General features: G+C 42.8%; 1 protein-coding gene across 1 annotated transcript in view; it reads right to left on the minus strand.

Annotated features, from left to right (window-relative positions):
- Window positions 1-852: 852 nt before the first annotated feature.
- The window catches only part of MERTK (MER proto-oncogene, tyrosine kinase), a 133270-nt gene continuing 111824 nt past the window's right edge, over window positions 853-22298 (minus strand). The window contains exons 15-19 of the mRNA XM_064371695.1: window positions 22142-22260; window positions 10891-11000; window positions 8853-9012; window positions 8055-8191; window positions 853-1861 (exon numbers count right to left, since the gene is read on the minus strand). Of these exons, the coding sequence (XP_064227765.1) occupies window positions 1348-1861; window positions 8055-8191; window positions 8853-9012; window positions 10891-11000; window positions 22142-22260 (1040 nt within the window). The 3' untranslated portion in view covers window positions 853-1347. The remainder of the gene's footprint in view (window positions 1862-8054; window positions 8192-8852; window positions 9013-10890; window positions 11001-22141; window positions 22261-22298) is intronic.

A 22298-nucleotide genomic window follows, 5' to 3' on the forward strand; every position in this document is an offset into this window, starting at 1 on the left:
TTTGATGCTGTTCTCATGATAGTGAGTTTTCATGAGATCTGGTTGTTGAAAAGTGTGTAGCACCTCCCCCCTCCCCGCTGCTGCTCCTGCATGTGACACATCTGCTCCCCTTTTGCCTTCTGCTTTGATGGGAAGCTTCCTGAGGCCTCTCCAGAAGCTGAGCAGATGCCAGCACCGTGCTTCCTGTACAACCTGCACAATTGTGAGTCAATTAAACTTCTTTATAAATTACCCAGTTCCAAGTATTTCTTTATAGCAATGCAAGAATGGACTAATACAACCCCCAAATCACATGCATAGAACCGGCCAGAATCAGATGTTCTAAATTCTGGCTCCTCCACTGTTTAGATGTGGGCCACAAGCAGGTTATTCAATTACTCCAAGCCTGGATTTCTTGGCTCATACATGACCATGGCATTTGTACCCATGTTATAATGACATACAGATTAAATAGGATGGTTCACATAAAGTGCCCGAAACATAACAAGTACTCTACAAATGATGGCTATTATGAAGTGGCAGAGCCAGGATGTGAGCTCAGCTGTGCCCTGCCCCACTGCCCACACCTACCTCCTGTGAGCTACACCTACCAAATAGAAAAATGCTTCACCTGCCAGATTCCCTTCTGCAGCTGATTTAAAATCTTTCCACTTAGATTGTATTTTTCAATCCTTTAATAATTTTTGTTCGTTATCTATGGACCCTGGGGTGGTTTTTCCTTATCTCTAGAAAGCAATGCCAAGAATGGTCAGAGGATTTGCCCCAAGGGCCAGGCATTAAGGGAATTCCTTTGCAACCGCAAGGCTGCCGCTGACTGCTGTCTTTCAAGGCTCAAGTAAGTTCAACATACCCTTCCTTATTCATATTTTATTAGGAAGCCATATCAGAAAATTAATCAGTTTTATGAAACTTTAAACATTAAATGAATCATTCTTATCAAATACATCAAGACCAGAAGCCAAGTCAAATATGGCATTTCATTTCACAAATATTTTACATTTAATAGTCATGAAAAAGAAAAGAACTTAACAACTCTGTACAAATGTTAATATCAAGGAACAGCTGAAGCTTAATTTTAAGATATGCAAATAAGTGAAATGAAATAAGTAATGTTTTATTAAAATATAATATCCTTGTCTTTTTCCACCATATACACATTTTTTTCTTTAAATAAATATATATTATGTATTTTTAATAACAGCTTAGTTGACAACATTCATCTGGTGCTTTGGGGTCATGGAGTTTTACTTGGTAAGGAAGACAAATACCAAAAACATCAGGTTCAATTGGATTCTCCTATAGGAGAAGAATTGGCTTGATTTTTAGAATGTCTCCTCTCACCTCTCCTCACATCAGGACTTCTGAGCTTTCTGAGGAGTCGTCAGCAAACAAAAGTTCATCAGGCAGCAAGCTCCCCAAGGGCAGCGTGCTCGAATGGGACCAGGAGACCCCATTCCTTACAAGTCTCTCCCCTGGAAAAACACTGTTCTTTTCAGCTGTGACTGCAGCAGAGGGGGCAGAAGTCAGATCTTCCCACTCCTCACTGCCCCCATTCAGGATGTACCGTTCTTCATGAGGGTTGCTCTCGTGAATTTCTGCTGTGACCACACTGATGGCAGCGTGGGGAGTGCAGGAGGCAATTATGGAGTCAGGGTCAATGTTCAAGTCCAGCGGAGCAAGCGCAGAGCCCTCGGCCAGGCCCTCAGAGCTCTCCAGCCACTGTGTGTTGATGTAAATGACATCTGCTTGGTCTCGAACGTTGGGTAAACTTTCTAAGAGCTTTTCCAGCTGCAGCCTCAACACTGAAAAGGTGGGGCGGTCCAAGGGATCTGCTCTCCAGCAAGAGTACATTATTTCATATCTGAAAGTTAAAAAGAAGTGGATTATCTCCCAGCATAGCACCCATCTCTTTGTGCAATCCATGCCTTTGTTTTTATAGAATCTTTAACACATTTTAATCAGCATTCATTCTACTTTTTATTAAAATTATTGAGACTTTTTTGGTGGCCTAATATTTATACAACTTTTGTAAATGTTCCATGGAAAGTGATTCTGTTTCTAGGAAAAGAGCACATATGTGGCAATTATATCTAATTTCGCAGATAAGGAGTATTTAGATCTGTTACTTTATAGTGGCTGACAAACTATGGCCCACGGGCCAATCCCGGCCCACTATCTGCTTTGTAAATAAAGTTTTATTGGAACACAGTTATCCTTATTTGTTTACATGTTGTTTATGTCTTCTTATATCACAATGGCAGAGTTCAGCAGGTACTAAAAGGCCTGCAAAGCCAAAAATATTTGCTATTTGGCACTTTATAGGAAAAGTTTGCTGACCTCTATCCTATGCCATCAAACTGGGTTGTTACCAGAACAGCTGAGTTAGCTGGGGCCCTGGGGCCCTAGGGTTAGGGCTAAGAAGGCCAGGAGCAGGGGTTAGGGCAGAGAGTAGTTGTGTACTGTGTATCACTTAATCCAGTCTTCTTAATAGCTCTGTCATTGTCACTTGTAATGAAGATGACAGTGGGCTCAGGGACATTACAGAACATGCCATGGCCACATGGGTAGCCAGGGATTCAGATTCAGATTGGACAACTCCTGCGTCCAAGTGCTCCTCATGATCCCTTCCACTTTGCTTCATAGAGGACAATTCACTTCTGGGTGGTTTTTTCATCCCAGTGTCTCATATAGTTAAGAATTCCGGCCGGGCGTGGTGGCTCACGCCTATAATCCCAGCACTTTGGAAGGCCGAGGCGGGTGGATCATGAGGTCAAGAGATCGAGACCATCCTGGTCAATAAGGTGAAACCCCGTCTCTACTAAAAAATACAAAAATTAGCTGGGCATGGTGGTGCGCGCCTGTAGTCCCAGCTACTCGGGAGGCTGAGGCAGGAGAATTGCTTGAACCCAGGAGGCGGAGGTTGCGGTGAGCCGAGATCGCGCCATTTGCACTCCAGCCTGGGTAACAAGAGCGAAACTCTGTCTAAAAAAAAAAAAAACGATTCCAATGGAGGGACATTTAACGAAGCACAGACAGATGACAATTAGGAGTCAATAGGCTGAGATAAAGAGTGAGTTATATCATCATTTCATTACAAATGGTTTTTTTTCTTATAATTGATTGACCTGACATTTCAGGGCCAGGCATATTAATTGGCATACACACACACACACACACACACACACGTACACATATACGCATATATATATATATATTTAAATATATGTATATATTTTTTGAGATAGAGTCTCACTCTGTCACCCAGGCTGGAGGGCAATGGTGCACTCTTGGCTCACCGCAACCTCCGTCTCCTGGGTTCAAACGATTCTCCTGCCTCAGCCTCCCAAGTAGCTGGGATTACAGGTGTGCACCACCATGCATGATTAATTTTTGTATTTTTAAGTAGAGACGGGGTTTTGCCATGTTTGTCAGGCTGTTCTCAAACCCCTGACCTCATGATCCGCCCGCCTCAGCCTCCCAGAGTGCTGGGATTATAGGCGTGAGCCACTGTGCCCGGCTACGTATTTTTTTTTATTAAGATGAAGCCTTGCTATGTTGCCCAAGCTGGTTGAGAACCCCTGAACTCCTGGGCTCAAGTGATTGTCTGCCTCAGCCTCCAGAGTAGCTGGAATTACAGGTGCACACCAGCACACCTAGGCATCATTTCATTTTGATTCTTTTCTGTTTAGAGAAACTGATATTCATATGTCATTGGATAAAAATAAAGACCCAAATTTAAATCATCTGACCCATGCAATAAGTTACTGGCATCTTATAAACAGAAATATGCAATTTCCATACTTAAATTTAGTTATAGCCTACAGAACCTTTGGCTAATTCTACTAACAAGGTATTTCATACACAACATGCAGATCTCATTCATGTAGATATATAATAATATCTTTTCATCTGTCCACTTTCCAGCCTTTATAAACACTTGCACACGCATCTGGAATGTGGAGGCTGGCAAAGTGCCATGCATATAAAGAACCTAATCCTGAACATAGGACACCTAGACGATGGCATGGCACATTTCCCTGTCTCACAATACTGGCTCTCATCTCAGGCTTACAGGGTCTTTTTTGTTTCCCTGTCTTACCTTCTTTAGATGGTCACTTAGACTTGGCAGACAGTTTCTGTTTTTATTTTTGAGGTTTTCATGGCATAAATCAATTTGCATGACTCTGTTTTCCACAGAGCCTTGATTGTTTGTATCTGAGATGAGCTTTGAGCCATTCTGTTCTTAGGGACATAATCTCCTTTTCATTACTTCAGCAAGAGGCTGTGGTATTTAGCTTACTTTCATTTATTTCATGTCTTAGGGGAAAATGTTTAAATAATTTATCTTTATTTCCAACTAGAATAGTAGCAATGTCATTTTGAAACTCTTTTTTCTCTTATATTCAATACCTTATCAAATGTATAAAACATAAATGTGACTTTGAAAGACATGGTGAACATGTAAACTGTCTAACCTACTCCCACAAACGGACAATTTCATAGTAGTAGACCAAGGAGATCAACAAGAAGCCCCCACCTGGTAAATAATAGGAAGGCTGTGATATTTAGTGATTTAAATTTTATAAAATTTTATGGATGAAAAGAAAAATAAGTTTGGTAACTGTCTTTGTAAATGGTCATTTTTATTTTTCTGTTGAGATTTTATAAAAGATGTAACCATAAAGGTTGCCAGGGGCTGTGGGGAGGAGAGAATGGGATTAGTTTAATGGTTAGAGTGTTTCAGTTTTACAAGATAAGATGAGTTTTGGAGACAGATGGTGGTGATGATCATACAACAGTGTGAATGTACTTCACACCATTGAGCTATGCACACTGGTTAATAGAGTACGTTTTATGTTACGCATATTTTATCACAATTAAATACAAGGCCAGGCGCGGTGGCTCATGCCTGTTATCCCAGCACTTTGGGAGGCGGAGGCGGGTGGATCACCTGAGGTCAGGAGTTCAAGACCAGCCTGGCCAACATGGTGAAACCCTGTCTCTAAAAAAATAAATAAATAAATACAATCAATCATATACATTTATAAAATTTGTAAATTGATGACTTTACTAATATTTTCAAACTCTGAGGATGAGCGAGTGCAGGGCTGCAAGTCTGCACAGAGAAGCGATGCCTGTCTCCTCTCAGCTGTCTTCCACTGTGCTAGCCGGCATCTAGCCAGCTCTGCCACTCAGCCCACTGTGGCTCCCATCTTGTCCCTTTTCCAGATCTTGGATACCTCAGGTGGCAGTGGAGATATCAATGGGTAAAGGGGGGTTTCTGAGATGAAGAAAGTGGGTGTAAGCTGGGGTCCTTGGGGCAGACAAGCAGCAGGCAAGAGGCAGGCTGGCTCTGTGCCAGCCAACACACCAGGTCTTGGGTGCCAGGATGAATAAGGGTGTGAGGGCAATGCCAGCTGGTCAGGTGTGTGAAGCGTGAGGGTGGTGCTGGGATGGGCATCAGGTGAGTCCCGGAGAGGAGCCCCTGAGCCCACACAACCTCAGCTTCAAGGTGGCTGATGCAGGTAGAACGTGACCAGCAAGTGCCAGCTGTGTGTGGCCTGATGGGCCCTAACTGTTTATTCCTCACTGCAGCCCCATTCACAGACAGGGCAGTTGCGGCCTGGAGAGGAGAAGGACTGACTGAAGTCACACCAACAGTCAGTGGCAGTGCCAGTCCATCTGACACAGGTCCCCTGCTCTCATCCGTGACCTCTACCTCCGTCACTAAGAAGAGTTACCTTTCCCCTCATGCTTACTATTTCAGCCGTCATGTGAAACACTTTAGATTTGTTTCTTTGGTTTTTGTCGTTTTTTTTTTGAGACAGGATCTTGCTCTGTTGTCCAGGCTGGAGTGTGGTGGCATGATCATAGCTCACTGCAGCCTTGACCTCCTAGGCTCAAGTGATCCTCCCACCTCAGCCTCCTGAGTAGCTGGGACTACAGGCATGCCCCACAACACCCAGCTAATTTTTTTTTATAGAGATCGGGGTCTCACTATGTTACCCAGGCTGATTTCAAATTCCTAGCCTCAAGCAATTCTCCTGCCTTGGCCTCCCAAAGTGGCATGAGCCACTGCACTCAGCCTGAGTTCATTTTTCAAAGGAAACGTCTCAGAAACGGGAACAGAGGCCTCTTTGGGGAATGCTGTTGTTACCCAGCGTCTAGATTCGAGAGGAGACAGGGAAGAAAGCCGGGCTCACGAGGGCCCCAGGGCCACAGCACAGCTATAGCTTAGCCTTAGCACACCCAGTGCACGGAACACACAGGAGGCGGGGGTGGCAGGTTCACCCTTTTTCCGCCTGACTTCCCCAGCCACATGGCATGTGCTGACTCTGCTGCTTTGTCCCCTAAAATGCCTCACAGAAAACCGACTCAGCATTCCTTTGTTTTGGCTCTAAAAAACCACAATGTGACACAGCTTAGACCTTGCTAAGACCCAACAGACCCGACTTAATCACTGCAAATGTCAACTTTTTTTGGTGTGCGAGGAAAGCTAAGAATGAAACTGTAACAAAACTCTTTCCATAGTCAATATTGTTTGACTGAAATGCTTCCTTATTTTCAGAAGCAGGCACTTCATAAACATGGCACTTTTTAAAACTACCATGAAACCCTAGAACTAATTTTATTAGCATTTCAGGATGTTTTAAAGGATTTACAGTGCTTGTTTCTCTTCTTAATGTTATACATCTACAACCACAGTAACAACCATCAACCACTGCCAACGGGACGAGGCTTTGATTACAACAGTTGCCTTCTTTTTGGCTTAGAAGGAACCTGGGAGGCCTGCAGGCAAATGGACCCGGGCTCTCTCTCCCATGTGAGGCAGCAGGACGTGTGGGTGTGTGAGTGAGTGTGTGTGTGTGTGTGTGTGTGTGTGTGTGTGTGTAGGGAGGGTGCTGCCCACATTTACCTGTGCCAGCCTGGTCATGGCACTCCATGACAGAGCCAGTGCAGGCCCATGGTCCTGAAATGTTCTCGCTAAATGTGGTGAGAATGCCCATTTCCAAGCCCATGGCCCTTATTGTACAGGGAGGAGACTCCCCATTAGGAAGGTACAAATCACCATCACTGAGCTACCAGCAGTGCCACAAGAAATTATTTTAATAAGGTCAGCAAAGTGCTTGGGGGAGATTAATTGCCATGGCCACTCACATGGCCAGTTAGGATTTAGAGCCTGGCCTATTGCCTCCAAGGCCTGGGTCTCTTCCCCATACTGCCTGGCCATGAAGATGGGGCCTGACAGGATGGGATGTGTGTGCTGTGTGTGTGTGTCACAGCTGGTATTTCTTTTTCCTGTCTAAACACATGATCTCTCAGGGAACATTTTATTGTATTATTTTTTAATGAACACAGGGTCTTACTATGTTGCCCAGGCTGGTCTTGAACTCCTGGGCTCAAACAATTCTCCCTTTTTGGCCTCTCAAAGTGCTGGGATAACAGGCATGAGCCCCTGAACCCAGCCCCAGGGAGCATTCTGAAACACAATTCTGGGCCCATTTTGTACCAAAAGCATCATAATTTCCAGGAACAGGGCCAAGGAATTGAATTGTTAGACTATCTGATGAGCAGCCTGATCTCAAAGTCACTGTTTTGATTTCTGAGTTTCCTGATGAAGGCTACTACTGTGAGTGGAGTATATGAAATGCTACATAGAAAGAGAAGGATAACTGGACCCAAAGAAGGTGAGCGAATCATTCAAGCACCTTATGCACTATAAGGCAAACCTATTTATCTGTGGATACATTTCCTAGAGGTGTGTCAAGAATTTTAGGACAGGTGCCATTGCCTTGTCTTGACAGTGCCTGTCCTTCGAGGCTGAGGCCCTTTGGATGAGTGAGGCTCATTGGGCTCACTGGAGACACCACACACTATCTCCCACATCAGGAACGGCTCTTGACCTGGGGTGTCTGCGGGTACCACCCTCTGCACATGCCCATCTGGCTTACAGCAGTTCCCTTCCCCTCCCACAGCTGTGTTTCCCAGGTCACTGCAGAGCCAAGTGGCTGCCCCATGCAGAGTATACAAGGCACACAGAGAGGCCCACTCACAGTTCATCCAGGCAGTCCTCGGGTTGCTTCAGCCTGTGGCCATGGAGAAGGTAGTCATACATCTCATGGTTCTGGACCCCAGGATAGGGAGTCATTCCCCGCGTAGCTATTTCCCACATGGTCACGCCAAATGCCCACTGGGAACAAAGCAACAAGTTAGGATGCAAGCCTTTCCACCAAGCCTGAATGGACTTTTTCACTGGGAAAGGTCATTTCCTTAAACACTGATGATCGCACACAAAGCTGGCAATTATGTGTGAGACACACTACCCTCTCCCAACGCCGCAATAACGTGGGGCTGGAGTGTCACAGTTCCCCACTTCCACAAAAGCTGTTCTGGGAAATTTGACAGAGGCAGAACCAGCCTCGTCACACATCTGCTTAATGCTCTCCTCCACTGTTGTTGTGAGGTTCCTTCTTTTCCTAATCTCGGGTCAAGGGCATGATTCTTTCATATAGCATCTAGGTTCCAAGAGCCACTGGATGAACTCATTCAATTTAATGTGACTATGAAATGTCCTAGTTGTGGGCAATGACTCATCCTTTGATAGCAAGGAAAAACGGGAAGAAATTAAGGGCCTTTGCAAAGCACATGTCTTCTGAATGTCAGGATACTTCACATCTACCGTTCCACCTGAATTGAAGTATCTGGTAAGAAATAAAAGAGAGGTCTGAGCAAGCTCCCAATCTTCAATTTATCAAAGAGTAAAATGTCTTGCCACACCAGCTGAAGTCATTTCTTTCGGTGTGCCCACATCTTTGCAATGTGGGGCCCCTGAATCATAGCCGTGTACATACCACATCACTTTTACTTGTGTAGACTCGGTCTGCGAGACTTTCTATGGCAATCCATTTAACAGGCATCTTAGCAATGCGGCCTTGGCGGTAGTAATCGCCACTATAAATCTTCTTAGAGAGGCCGAAGTCCGCAACACAAACAGTCATGTCATCTCGCAACCTACAGAGAGCAAGTTATGTCTTCAGCAGTGTCAGAAGCAATGCCTCAAATTACTGGTCTGTATCAGACACAGGTGAAAACACTTATGATAAACTGACCAAAAGAACATATAGACACCACCAGCCTGTGAGGATGCTGCTTTGGGACCAATGGCAGAGCAAAAGCAAAAGCAAATGATGCAATCTTTTTTTTTTTTTTGAGACTTTTGAGATGAAGTCTCACTCTGTCACCCAGGCTGGAGTGCAGTGGCACGATCTTGGCTCACAACAACCTCCACCTCCCGGGTTCAAGTGATTTCCTGCCTCAGTCTCCTGAGTAGCCAGGATTACAGATGCACACTACCATACCTGGCTACTTTTTTTTTTTTTAAAGTAGAGATGGAGTTTCATCATGTTGGCCAGGCTGGTCTCGAACTCCTGACCTCAAGTGATCTGCCCATCTTGGCCTTCCAAAGTGCTGGATTACAGGCGTGAGCCACTACACCTGGCCTCAAGTCATGAATCTTGCATCACTCTGGTCTGTGTGGGGATGCGAACCAGCAAGAGTACCTGTGCATAGTGGATAGAAAAAGCTGAAGAGGATGGAGATGCAGAACAGCAGGAATAGAAACAGCAGCAGCTCAAAACCAGGGCCCTCTGGTGGACTAATCTAGGACCCCAGTAGCCTTCCTCCCAGAGGTCTGGAAGCAGCCCTGACCCTGTGGACTAAGTAAGCCCTCTGAGAGTCTCGGGAAGAAGGGGAATTACATGCAGTAAGAGCAAGATGCTGAGCTTCTTGCTAAGATGGCCAGGTGGGTGCTTAAGGAATTAATCGGGAAATTAAAGGGCCACAATTGCATTTGTAGCCCAAGTTATTAAAACAGCTCCTAGACAAGAAGGAGGAGGAGGAGAAGAAGGAAGAAAAGGAAGAGAAGGAAAAGAAATAGATATAAAGTGGTCTGGGGAAGACTAACTTGTCCCTGTTTGCCTGACACTGATTTTTTACACTGAAAATTCCATGTCCTGAGAAACCCCTCAGGCCAGGCTAAACTGTAAAGCTGGTCACCCTACCTGTTGGGAAAACATGAAGGAAAATACTAAGAGAAAAAGAGTTTTCATGATTCTCCCTTCATGGTTGAAAAATTATTTAAATAAAAATAATAACAAAACCAAAACCCCTTTAGTGTTTTCAAAAATGAGGTGAAAGGGGTAGGAGCCCTAGGGACAGGGTTGGCTGGGAGGCATGAGGGGGCAGGCCCCATTGTCACATCTCTGGCCAAGAAAAACAAATGACAAAGTACATTGAAGGACCACTCCCTCTTCTTGCAATAAAAAATTTAAAATCAAGACATAGTTATTGTTTTTGAAGATTTACAGCAGACAACAGCTCTGCTGAAGCAGACTGAAGAAATGGGGAGAACTTAAGTCCACATTTCTTGTATAATGAAGCCATTGTCTGCTGTGAAAGGAAAGCTTCCGTGTATTCAAAGTACAAAACTTCTTCCTAAGGAAGTGTTCTGAAAACTTAGGGAAAGGCCTTTATGATTTTCACTGCTGTCTTTATGATGAGGTGATGTGCACATAATTCTAGGTCCAAAGCTAGCTGATGGCATGGGGAAGGATCACAAGGGTCACACTTCACATTCCTACCTGAGTGAGAGAGTCAAGGTAAAACTGGAGTCATAGTGGAAAGCTTTGGAAGCCAAGCAGACTCTCAGACGCAGAGGCAGTGAAAACGCCCAAACACCCAGCTGTATTTCCATCTCTGGAGCAAGCCATACCATCCCCCTCTGACTATAGCTTCCTTCCCTATCTAAACAGGAACCGGTCATCCCCGTAACTCTGCAAAGACCAAACACCATGAGGTCCCAACCCTTCCAGGATGGCCAAGGACTCTTACATGCAGTTCCGAGCAGCTAAATCTCGATGAAGAAAATTCCTGTTGCTCAGATATTCCATTCCTAGGGCAATATCCACCATGAACTTCAATAGTGTCTGCAGAGGAATATGCTGGATGATAGAGGAAACAAAAAGAAAGACTACCTTTAAAAAGGAAAACTTGTAAGTGGTTTCTGCCTGAGGGGGAAAGGATGCTTTAATTTGTTACAGTGTAGTAATGAAATAAGGAAACAAATCTTTTATTTCTGTATCACTAATATCACAAATAAGGTTTTTAAAAAAGGAATAAAAAAAAACCCTTAAACTTCTTGGCAAACATATTCTCTTTTCCCCATCTTTAAAAGTATTTACAGTGAATGACATAGTTTCTTTTCACAAGGTATGAGTTCGAATGTGATTTTCCCCTGTATCCTTCAGAGTGGGACAGAACACACACATTGCACAGAGGAGAGAAAGGGACAGATGGTCTGGCTTCAGCAGTCGTGAGGCATGTGTGTGTGTGTGTGTGTGTGTGTGTGTGTGTATGTATGTCAGGGGTCTAATGTTTGGGAGGTAAAAAGTCCACTTAGGATGAACTGCTTCAAGGCACCCCTATCTGCTACGATTTCACTTTGAAATGTTTTGAAAGATACTTGTTCCTTCTGAACAGAAATTAGGAGAGTCTTTACCTCTTATTACAGGACCAAAGCACTGTAAGTACATAATCAGGAATTTTCATTTTGTTCCTGTAGGGACTTCCTATAAATCTCAACAGTCTAGTGTTTTCTCTAGCTTATAAAAATCAAACTAGATTGCTGTATTAGAAAACCAGCCACTGTTGGCATCAGTTATGAGGATGACTACTGATAAAACTTCCATGTAGGAATTGTTTAGTGCAATCATGGCCCTGCAGAAAAGGATTTGCACAAGTCCCTGATAGTCATGAATGGGTCCATCCATTATGTACCCTCCCCAAGGCATTGGATTTGTCACGGCTTGCTTTCCAAACATGAGTCTTCCAAAATGGTACTCATGAAGACATTGCATTTTTAATAATTTTTATTTTCCAACCAAGAAATATGTCAATTACATACTGTATAAATAAAATGAAATGTTTTAATCTTTACCTTTAAGTAATGGAGCTGTTTAAAAATCAGGCATGGAAGTTTTATGCCTCTATTCTGTATTATTTGGGTATTTGGTTTTCTGCATGCTAATTTCCAGGAAAGGATTCAGGTCCTAAGAAATATTACATCCTACTGTCATTCATGAAGGTGTAATGAGTATCAGGTACTATTCATTTGTGCTGTGTTTTCCTAGAACATTTCTGTTATTCTTGGAGACTGTGACCAAAAGTCACTTAAAAAATAATTATGTAGCACAATTAATAAATGAGTTCAGCAAGGTTGCAGGGTACAAGATGGACATAGAAAAATCAACTGTATTTTTATATACTAGTGATGAATAATCTGAAAATTAAATTAAGAAAACAATTTAATTTACAATAGAATTAAAATACTTAGAGATAAAGTTAACAAGGAATTGTAAAAATTATATTCTGAAAACTATAAAATATTGAAAGAACTTAAAGAAGATCTAAATAAATGGAAAGATATCTTGTGTTCATGGATAGGAAGGCTTAATAGTATTATAATAGCAATACTCCCCAAACTGATCTACAGATTCAACATAAGCTGTATCAGAATACAAATGACTTCCTTGTAGAAATTGATAAGCTGATCCTAAAAGTCATATGGAAACTCAGGGAACCAAGAATAGCCAAAACAAGCTTGAATATGTACAAAGTTGGAAGACTCAAGCTTACCAACTTAAAAACTTACTACAAAGCAACTATAATTAGGACAGTATGGTACTGGGATAAAAATAAAGATCAATGGAAGACAATTGAAAGTTTAAGAATAGACCCATGTATGATCAACTGACTTTTAAGAAGGATGTCAAGACCACTGAGAATAAGGGAAAAATAGTCTTTTCAACAAATGTTTCTGAGACAAGTGAATGGCCACATGAAAACGAATGAAACTGAACCTCTACCTCAAACCATATATAGATATTAAATCAAAAATTAAATAAAGACCCAGATGTAAGACCTCAAACTATAAAATTCTTAGAAAAAAACATAAGGGCAAATCTTTGTGACTTTGGCTTAAGCAATGGTTTCTCAGATATAACACCAAAAGCACAAGCAATCAAAGGAAAAAAAGAAAAATGGATTTTGCCAAAATTAAAAATGTTCGTGTCTCAAAGAACACCATAAAGAAGGTGAAAAGGAACCCGCAAAATGAAGAAAATATTTACAAATCCCCCATCTGATAGGAACTTGTATCTAGAATATATACAGAACTCAGGCTGGGTGCAGTGGCTTATGCCTGTAATCCCAGCACTTTGGGAGGCTGAAGCGGGTGGATCATCTGAGGTCAGGAGTGGATCATCTGAGGTCAGCCTGGCCAACATGGTGAAACCCTGTCTCTACTAAAAATACAAAATTTGCTAGGCATGGTGGTGCATGCCTATAATCCAAGCTGCTTGGGAGGCTGAGGCAGGAGAATCACTTGAACCCGGGTGGCAGAGGTTGCAGTGAACTGAAATTGCGCCATTGCACTCCATCCTGGGTGACAGAGCAAGACTTCATCTTGAATAAACAAACAAACAAACAAACAAAAACAGAATATATACAGACCTCTTACAGCCCAATAATAAAAAGATAGTCACATTAAAAATGGGTAAAGGATCAGATAGACATTTCTCTAGAGAAGACCTACAAATGGCCAATAAGCACATAAAAATAAGCTCAATGTTATTAGTCATTAGAGAAATGCAAATCCAAATCATAGTTAGATACCACTTCACACCCACTGGAATGGCTAGAATTAAAAAGTCAGATACTAAGAAGCATTGGTGAGGACATGCAGAAATTAGAACCCTCGTGCGTTGCTGGTAAGAATGTAAAATGATGTGGTTACATTAGAAAGCTAGCTGGTAGTTTCTCAAAAAGTTAAACATTGAAGTTACCATCCAGCAATTCTACAGTTAGTATATACCCAAGAAAATTTAAAGCATACGTCAACACAAAATGTGTACCAAATATTCATAGAGCATTACTCATAAAAGCCCAAAAGTAAATAACCCAAGTGTCCATCAACAGATAAATAACCAAAATATTGTATATCTATACAACAGACTGTTATTCAATCATAAATAGGAATAAAATACTGCCACATGCTATACATGAATGAACCCTGAAAACATTATGTTAAGTAGAAGAAGCTAGTCACAAAAGATTACAAATTTGTATGATTCTATTTATATTAAATGTCTAAAATAGGCAGAGAGAGAGAGAGAGAGAGGAGAGAGAGAGAGTAGTTTAGTGGTTGCTTACGGCTGGGAACAAGGAGGGTAAAAGGGATTAGGAGCTGACAGCTAAAGAGTATGGGGTCGGTTTTGTTTTGTTTTTGTTTTTAGGTGATGAAAAGTGTCCTAAAATTGTTTGTGGTAATAGTCGCACAATTCTGTGAGTATACTAAAAACCACTGAATCGGATAAATGGGAAAATTATATAATATTTGAATTATATATCAATAAAGCTGTCATCTTAAAAAAAGAAAAGAAAAGAAAAGAAAGCACTGTTCCAGGAAAAGAGAGGAGGGAGAGAGAGAGAGAACGAAGAGACAAAAGATAGGCCTCTCTTTTGTCTCTGGAGACTGGTGTGTGAGGATGTGATGCTGGAGAAGCTGCCGGTATATTGTAACCATGAGGAGTGCTGGCTGCAGATGAACAGAGAAAGGTGAAACACTTTCGCACACTTGATGTTGAGGACAAAAATTGCCAACTCTGCAGCTGTGCTACCTCTGGGCTTTATTTCACGAGATCCCGTATCTCTGGTGAAAATCATTTTGAGTTGGTGAAGTAATCCCACTAGTTGCAGAACCTAAGCATCGACCCCAACTTATCTTTTCTGTTTTACCACCCCACCTCCTATCCTTCCGTTGCTTGGCTGTTGCCACGTGAGACAATCTACTTTGACTAAAACATGGATGTGTTCCCAGATCATTTGGTCTTTGCTCATTCTGATCCTGGCTGTGTGCTTCTCTTAATTTTCTTCTGTACTCCTCCTACCACTCTTTTGAGGATATTCATGATGGCAGTGTGGAATTTTTTTTTTTTTTTTAACATGAAGTCTTGCTCTGTCACCCAGGCTGGAGTGGTACGGTGGCGTGATCTCAGCTCACCACAACTTCCACTTCCCGGGTTCAAGCAATTCTCTTGCCTCAGCCTCCCGAATATCTGGGATTACAGGCATGCACCACCATCCCTAGCTAATTTTTGTATTTTTAGGAGAGATAGGGTTTCGCCATGTTGACCAGGATGGCCTCAAACTCCTGACCTCAAGTGATCTGCCCACCTCGGCCTCCCAAAGTGCTGGGATTACAGAAGTGAGCCACTGCACCCGGCTGGCAGTGTAGAATATTTAAAACATTTCTCTAGCCAGAACTCATTTCTTCCCTGAAGTTCTAGCAGGCTGCTCCCGTCGCTGTGTGGTGCATATGTTATTACAGCCTGCCTCCCTTTGTACTATCCACCTCCATGAGACCTGGGGTCATGTCTCATCATCTGCCTGTCTGCTCTGCACAGCTCCAGGAGTGATGTCTGCCCTGGGCAGAGTGGCACTATGGGTCCAGCACCCAATCCCTCCTGGAGAAGCATGTTTAAATACACTGATATTGGGTCATCACAGTATCAAATGCAGTGATAATAGTGTTGGGCTGCTCTAGCAGAAACATGATTTATTTATTCTAGGCAGCAAAGAAAAGATCTAAATAAAATCTTGATTTTCCTGTTTGTCTATGCACTTTGTATCTTCCATCTTTATCTGTGGCTACCAAGTAGCCAAATAGAAAACTACACTCTTTTTTATCTTTTTAATACTTGGAAGTTATTTTCCATCACTGAAAATACATTTGTACTTTTTGCAAATAGAAACTATTCATTAGTCAGTAAAATACTGGGTACTTGTTTCCCTTACTTGTTTTTTTGTTCAAAAGGATATAAGATTACAGCAGAACTTTTGCCAGATACAGATAAGCTGATTCTAAAGTTTCAATGGAAGGGCAATGAAAGCAGAATAGTAAAACAGTTCTGAAAAAGTAGAACAAAGTAGGAGGAATCACACTGGATGATTTTAAGATTTATAACAAAGCTACAGTAATCAAGACAATGTGGTAGGGGAAAGGATGGGCACACGGTTTAATGAAACAGAACAGAGGACTCAGAAAGATACAACCAACTGCTTTTAGACAAAGGTACAAAAGGAACTCAATAGATTAAGGACAATCTTTTCACAAATGCTCTTGGTCATCTATATGCAAAAAAAAGCAAACCTTGAACTAAATCTCAAACCCTATATAAAGAATAACTCAGAATTTGTCATATACTTAAATATAAAATGTAAAACCACACAATCTTTAGAAAAGAAATAGGAGAAAATCTTTTTGCCAGGTGTTAGGCAAAGAGTTCTTAGACACGAGAGCAAAAGCATGATTCATTAAAAAAAAAAAAAAAAACTGATAAATTGGGCTTTATCAAAATTTAAAATTTTCTGCTCATGTTAAGAGAATGCAATGACAAGCTACAAACTTGGAAAACAATCTCTGAAAATCACACATCCAACAAAAGAATTGTATCTAGAACATATAAAGTACTCTCAAAATTTGACAATAAGAAAATCAACAACTCAATTGAAAAATGAACAAAATACTTGAACAGCAGACACTCATCAAAGAGAATATAAGGATGGCAAATAAGTACATGGCAAGATGGTCAACATCATTAGTCATTCAGGAAATGCAAGTAAAAACCATGATGAGCTATCACTCCACACCAATCAGAACAGCTATAAGCAAAAACCAGAAAGGCTACCAACAATACCAAGTCCTAATAAGAGCAAGGAGCACTGCACTTCTCACACACTGCTGGTGAGAATGTAAAATGCAATGGCCTCTCTGGAAAACAGTTCTGTTTTTTTTTTGAGAGGGAGTCTTGTTGCCCAGGCAGGAGGGCAATGGCCTCAGCTCACTGCAACCTCCACCTCCTGGGTTCAAGTGATTCTCCTGCCTCAGCCTCCCGAGTAGCTGGGATTACAGGCATGTACCCCCACACTCAGCTAATTTTTTTTTGTATTTTTATTTTTAGTAGAGACCATGTTGGTCAGGCTGGTCTCTAACTCCTGACTTAATGATCTGCCCACCTTGGCCTCCCAAAGTGCTGGGATTACAGGCGTGAGCCACCACACCCAGCCAACAATTTCTTACAAGGTTAAATATGCACTTACCATATGGCCCAGCATCCTACTCTTGGGCATTTACTTTAGAAAAATGAAGATTTCATCAAAAAATCTGTACATGAATTTTATAGCAGCCTCCTTTATTATTGCTAAAGCCTAGAAACAAACCATATGTCCCTAAACAGGTGAACAGATAAACTGTGGTATAAACGTATAATGGAATACTATACAGCAATAAAGAAGGAATGAACTATTGATATACACAACTTGGTTGGATCTCAAAGAAATAATGCTGAGTGAAGGAAGCCAGTCTCAAAAGGTTATAAACTGGCTGGGCACGGTAGCTCACACCTGTAATCCCAGCACTTTGGGAGGTGGAGGCAGGTGGATCATTTAAGGTCAGGAGTTTGAGACCAGCCTGGCCAACATGGTGAAACCCTGTCTCTATTAAAAATTAAAAAAAAAAATTAGCCAGGCATGGTGGCAGGCACCTGTAGTCCCAGCTACTTGGTTGGCTGAGGCAGGAGAATCACTTGAACTCGGGAGGTGGAGTGAGCCGAGATTGTGCCACTGCACTCCAGCCTGGGTGACAGAGCAAGACTCTATCCCCCGCACCCCCCCCCCCGCAAAAAAAGGTTATAAATAGTATGACTCCATTTATATGACATGACATTATGACATTCTTGAACAGACAAAACTATGGGGGGAGAAAAAAGATCAGTCTTACCATGGGTCAGTCATGGGGGTATAAGGTGTCACTTTAAAGAGGTAGCAGGAGGGAATTTTGTTGGATGATAGAACGTTCTATATCCTGATTAGGATTATGTGTACATTAATCTATATGTGTTAAAATTCACAGATGTATGTAACAAAAAGGAAAAAAAAGTCAATTTTACTGTATGATAATTTAAAGCTATTTTTAAAAGAATATAAATTGTCTATTTCTCCTCTAGAAAGATTTAAGAAAGACATCCAATATGAGGCTCACCATATTTACACGGGGGTCCAAAATAGGCTGGAGAGTAAAGACAGGCAATTTTGGCCCATCAAATAGCCCTGTGTATTTTTAAATTTTTTGCTACAAAATGCACTCTTGTACAATAACATGAAATTCCCAAATCGCTTGAACCTGGGAGGTGGAGGTTGCAGTGAGCTGAGATTGCGACACTGCACTCCAGCCTGGCAACAGAGCAAGACTTCGTCTAAAAAAAAAAAATTTCCATATCCCCAAGAAATTATAAGAAAAATTATACAACATACCATAAATTAAATGTGAGTAAAATCACCCATCAACATGAAACAAAATCCACTGAAGAAGATGTGGTGCAGCCACTCAGAGATGTGTCTGGGGCTGCCCTCCTGGTGAGGGGTGCACACAGAATGGGGCAGTCTGAAGAGCATTGAAGGCACACAGTCTGCAGCCTGGGGGCCAGTCCTGCTTCCACCATGGCCCTCTGTGCCTCAGTTTCCTCCCCTTAGATTCCACTAGTAACTTCTTTCTAGGGTGGTTGTGCCATTGGTGCATTAATACATGCAAAATACAGGCTGACCTATGCTACATGCTTGAGAAAGGTTAGTCATCCCAGGCGCAGGTGTATATGTAGTGATGTGAAGCCCATGAGAAATGTAGGCATGAAATGAACAATGAGAGGTGAATGTCTGAAATTGCCAACAACTGTACTAAGGTGTTGGGAATTGTGGGTACTTTTTTATTCTTTTACAGACTTCTTATAATGCTATCATCTTTCTTTTTGGGGGAAAAAGTGGCAGAAAATACTCAGTCCTATCTGTAATGTTTTCTGTGTTGGACTAGGCCCCTCACCTCTTTGGAGGAGTCTTGGTGATTTTATAACACTGCGATGTGGCTGCAGCTTCCTGTCTCTACAGTTAGTGCTCGCTCTGGTGAAAGACAAGTGCATTCTCATGGAAGAGAACAGGAGTAAGTGTGGGCATGGGGCTGGGGGGAGCTGGAAAAAACAAAGGGGTCTACTTTCCTGTCCAGGTCACTTAGACTGTCCCCAGGAAGAACAGAAAGAGCAAAAGGGGGGAAAAAAAGCAAAGCAAAAGTCCACTCCCTTCCATCACACACAGGTGTTGAGATATCAGCAAAGTCAGCTGGAAGTAGAAAAGGAGGCTCCAGCATGTGCTGACCCTAAATTGAATCTCACATTTTTGCCTATTTGTTTCAACTCCTTTCCCAAATTTTGAAGAAAGAGCTGTTCTACAGATTGACTTGTCTTTTGGGATGAAGGCTACTGTCTTTCTAAGCCAACTTCCCCCATGAAGGCCCTCAGTTGTCATTCTTGTCATCATGGTTCACCATCGCCTGCGTCTAGCAGTCACCTGTGACCTGTGGTTATTAAGTTCATAAGTTACTGGATGTTGGGGCACTTCAAACTGAGGTCCTGCTTCTGTCTAGTTTCTCTGTGCTGGAAAAATTCAGGGCAGGGGTTGCTGCCCCTCTTAGGGGCACTGGTGAGGCAAGCATGCTGGCCTACCAATTCCCAACATGTCTTCTGATCCTGAGGCTAGATAGACTCATGATAAAGAGAAGATGAATGGAGTGAGTGAGTTGACTCTCAGTGAACAACTAGAATGCAACTCCATGCAGCCTCCACTGGAGAACTGAAATGCATCCTGAATCCAGGGATTTTATAATGAACAAGCCAAAAAAGAGGTGACTCTAAAAACAAGAAGCTTCTCTGACAGCACACAGGGCCCAAACATCTTTTAGAAGGAATGTGGCTTTACTGATATTAAGATTCTCAATGATTGGATGTCAAGGGTGGGGGGAAAGGGAATGCACATTTCTCTACAGCAATCCCTTCTACTAAGCGGCAGACCCCACAGTATATGGGGCATCATGTTCCAATCACCATCTCTGATCTATCTGCCAACATTCTCCAGGTTACCGAAACAAAGAAGTCCTGGCCCTGCCACCATGAGGTTCTGCACCTGTGCATGGACACCACAGTGCCCAGTCTGGTTACCTTGCACCCATCATGCCCATTTGCCCCCACTGGGTTCTGCCTGGCCCACTGGGCACTTGAGCCCCTGTGCTCCTGGTGCTCACAGCTCCCTCACTGTGAATAACCAATTGTCTGTCTCCTGTTCTCCCCTCACCCACCACCAGCAGGTCAACTCCATGGGGCAGGAACTATATCTGTCATGTTCCCTCCAGTGTTCCCAGAGCCCATTGCCCAGCTCAGAGTCAGCACTTGTTCACAGAGTGAACTAAAGAACTTAATAAGCCTTCTTATCTATTTATTTTTTCAGATGGGGTCTAACTCTGTCACCCAGGCTGGAGTGCAGTGGAGCAATCTCGGCTCACTGCAACCTCCGCCTTCCAATTTCAAGTGATTCTCTTGCTTCAGCCTCCTGAGTAACTGGGATTACAGGTGCCTGCCACCACACCTGGCTAATTTTTGTATTTTTTAGTAGAGATGATGGGGTTTCACCATGTTGGTCAGGCTGGTCTCAAACTGACCTCAAGTGATCTGCCCACCTTGGCCTCCCAATATGCTGGGATTACAGGTGTGAGCTACCACATCCGGCCAGAATTTAATAAACCTACTTTGGGTAAGGGTTTGTGAGTGAGTCCCACGCCATTGCTTCATGTGGAAAAGTGACCTGGCTGACCCTAGGCCACTGTCACTCCAAGTTTGTAGATACAGAGGAGTGTGCAGAACTCTACCACACTGGTCATGCACGGGACATTTCCCCTCTATGTTTTGTTTGCAGAGTCAGTGGGAGTGAGTTTTCATGGTCCCTAAGAACTAATTTCCTTGCACTTTCATCCTGTGGACTCATCAGACCATCAAGTAAGAGCAGCAAGAATTCTTTCCCGGAGCCATCATTGATGCAGTGAAGGAAGCAGTTGTTCCTAATTGCATTACTGCATTCAGCGATCCTGATACTGATGGCAGCTAAAGGGATAAAGGTGGGGTGTGTCCGAGAATGCCAAAGTGTGGATTGAGTGGTGTGATTCCTTCCCAGGACCTGTGGTTTCTTACAGCAGTGATTAACGGCAGTGATGATCTGGAGTAACTTTTGCCGTCAGAGAATGATTGTTGACAGAGGCCAGCCACACACTGTTCCCACACGTGTCCCAACCAGAACCCTGCAGGATCGCTGCCTCCTCCAACAGACAGAGAAGGTGCGTGCAAGGCAGGAAGGGCATGCTGCTCAGCCAGGCATGTAGTCAGGACATGCTCACACCTCCTGCTCACAGTCCACCATCTGTCCACAAAACATGACAGGAGGATACTGTTTTCGTTTCAGATAAGGAGGCCCAGGAAATTAAAGACACAATGTCCCCAGTGGCTACGATTCCTTAACTCTACAACCATTGACATCAATACTAAAAATTGACCCTAAAGGAAGGCAAGCCTGTCTGTGGTCCTAAATTTCCTAGATGATCCATAACTGCCTCTACAGCTACATCCAAAATTACCAGGACTTCACAGTGCTCATGGCGGGTAAGTCAACATAGGGAGAAAAATATTGCAAACATTTTTCAGAACGTCAGTTGTACAGTCCTTTTGGCTCACCCACACTTCTTCAAAGGTTGAAATCTGTGAACTCCAGAATGAGCTCTATAAAATTTCTTTTGGGAAAGCCATCTTTAATGGCCTTCCCACAGTCTACAAGCTCTGGGGAGTATGCGGCCATGAGGGGTGTGAATTGCAGAACCAGGAGCCTGGGCCACCCAACTCAAGTTGGTAAGGCTTCGTCCATAAAACTGTGAGCACTGCCACTTTCCCCCACCATAAAGAAGGAGTAATAATATCCGATACAGGCCTGCTGTGAGGACAGACACCACATTTCAACCCCTGGACACACACGGAGCACTGAACAAAGGTCAAAGTCCTCTCCTTCCTGGCTTCACTTTCAAGATTAGATGATTTGGTTGTCCTGGCTAAGTCACACAAGCCCTGAGAAGCATTCAGAGGTAACACAAGGAGATCATTACCTTTGGTCCTGTGTCCAATCGGGAATAAAGTAAGTAAGTATGCAGGTCCCCGTATTTCATGAAGGGTAAAATTACCATGGGCTTTGGGATGCCTTGAGAGCTCATTTCTATACATACACCTGAAATTACAAACACAGAATCAGTTACAAAGAGCCCT

The sequence above is a fragment of the Aotus nancymaae genome, unplaced genomic scaffold, assembly GCF_030222135.1.
Source record: "Aotus nancymaae isolate 86718 unplaced genomic scaffold, 86718_ANA_hifiasm-v0.15.2.pri h1tg000155l, whole genome shotgun sequence".
Taxonomy (NCBI): domain Eukaryota; kingdom Metazoa; phylum Chordata; class Mammalia; order Primates; family Aotidae; genus Aotus; species Aotus nancymaae.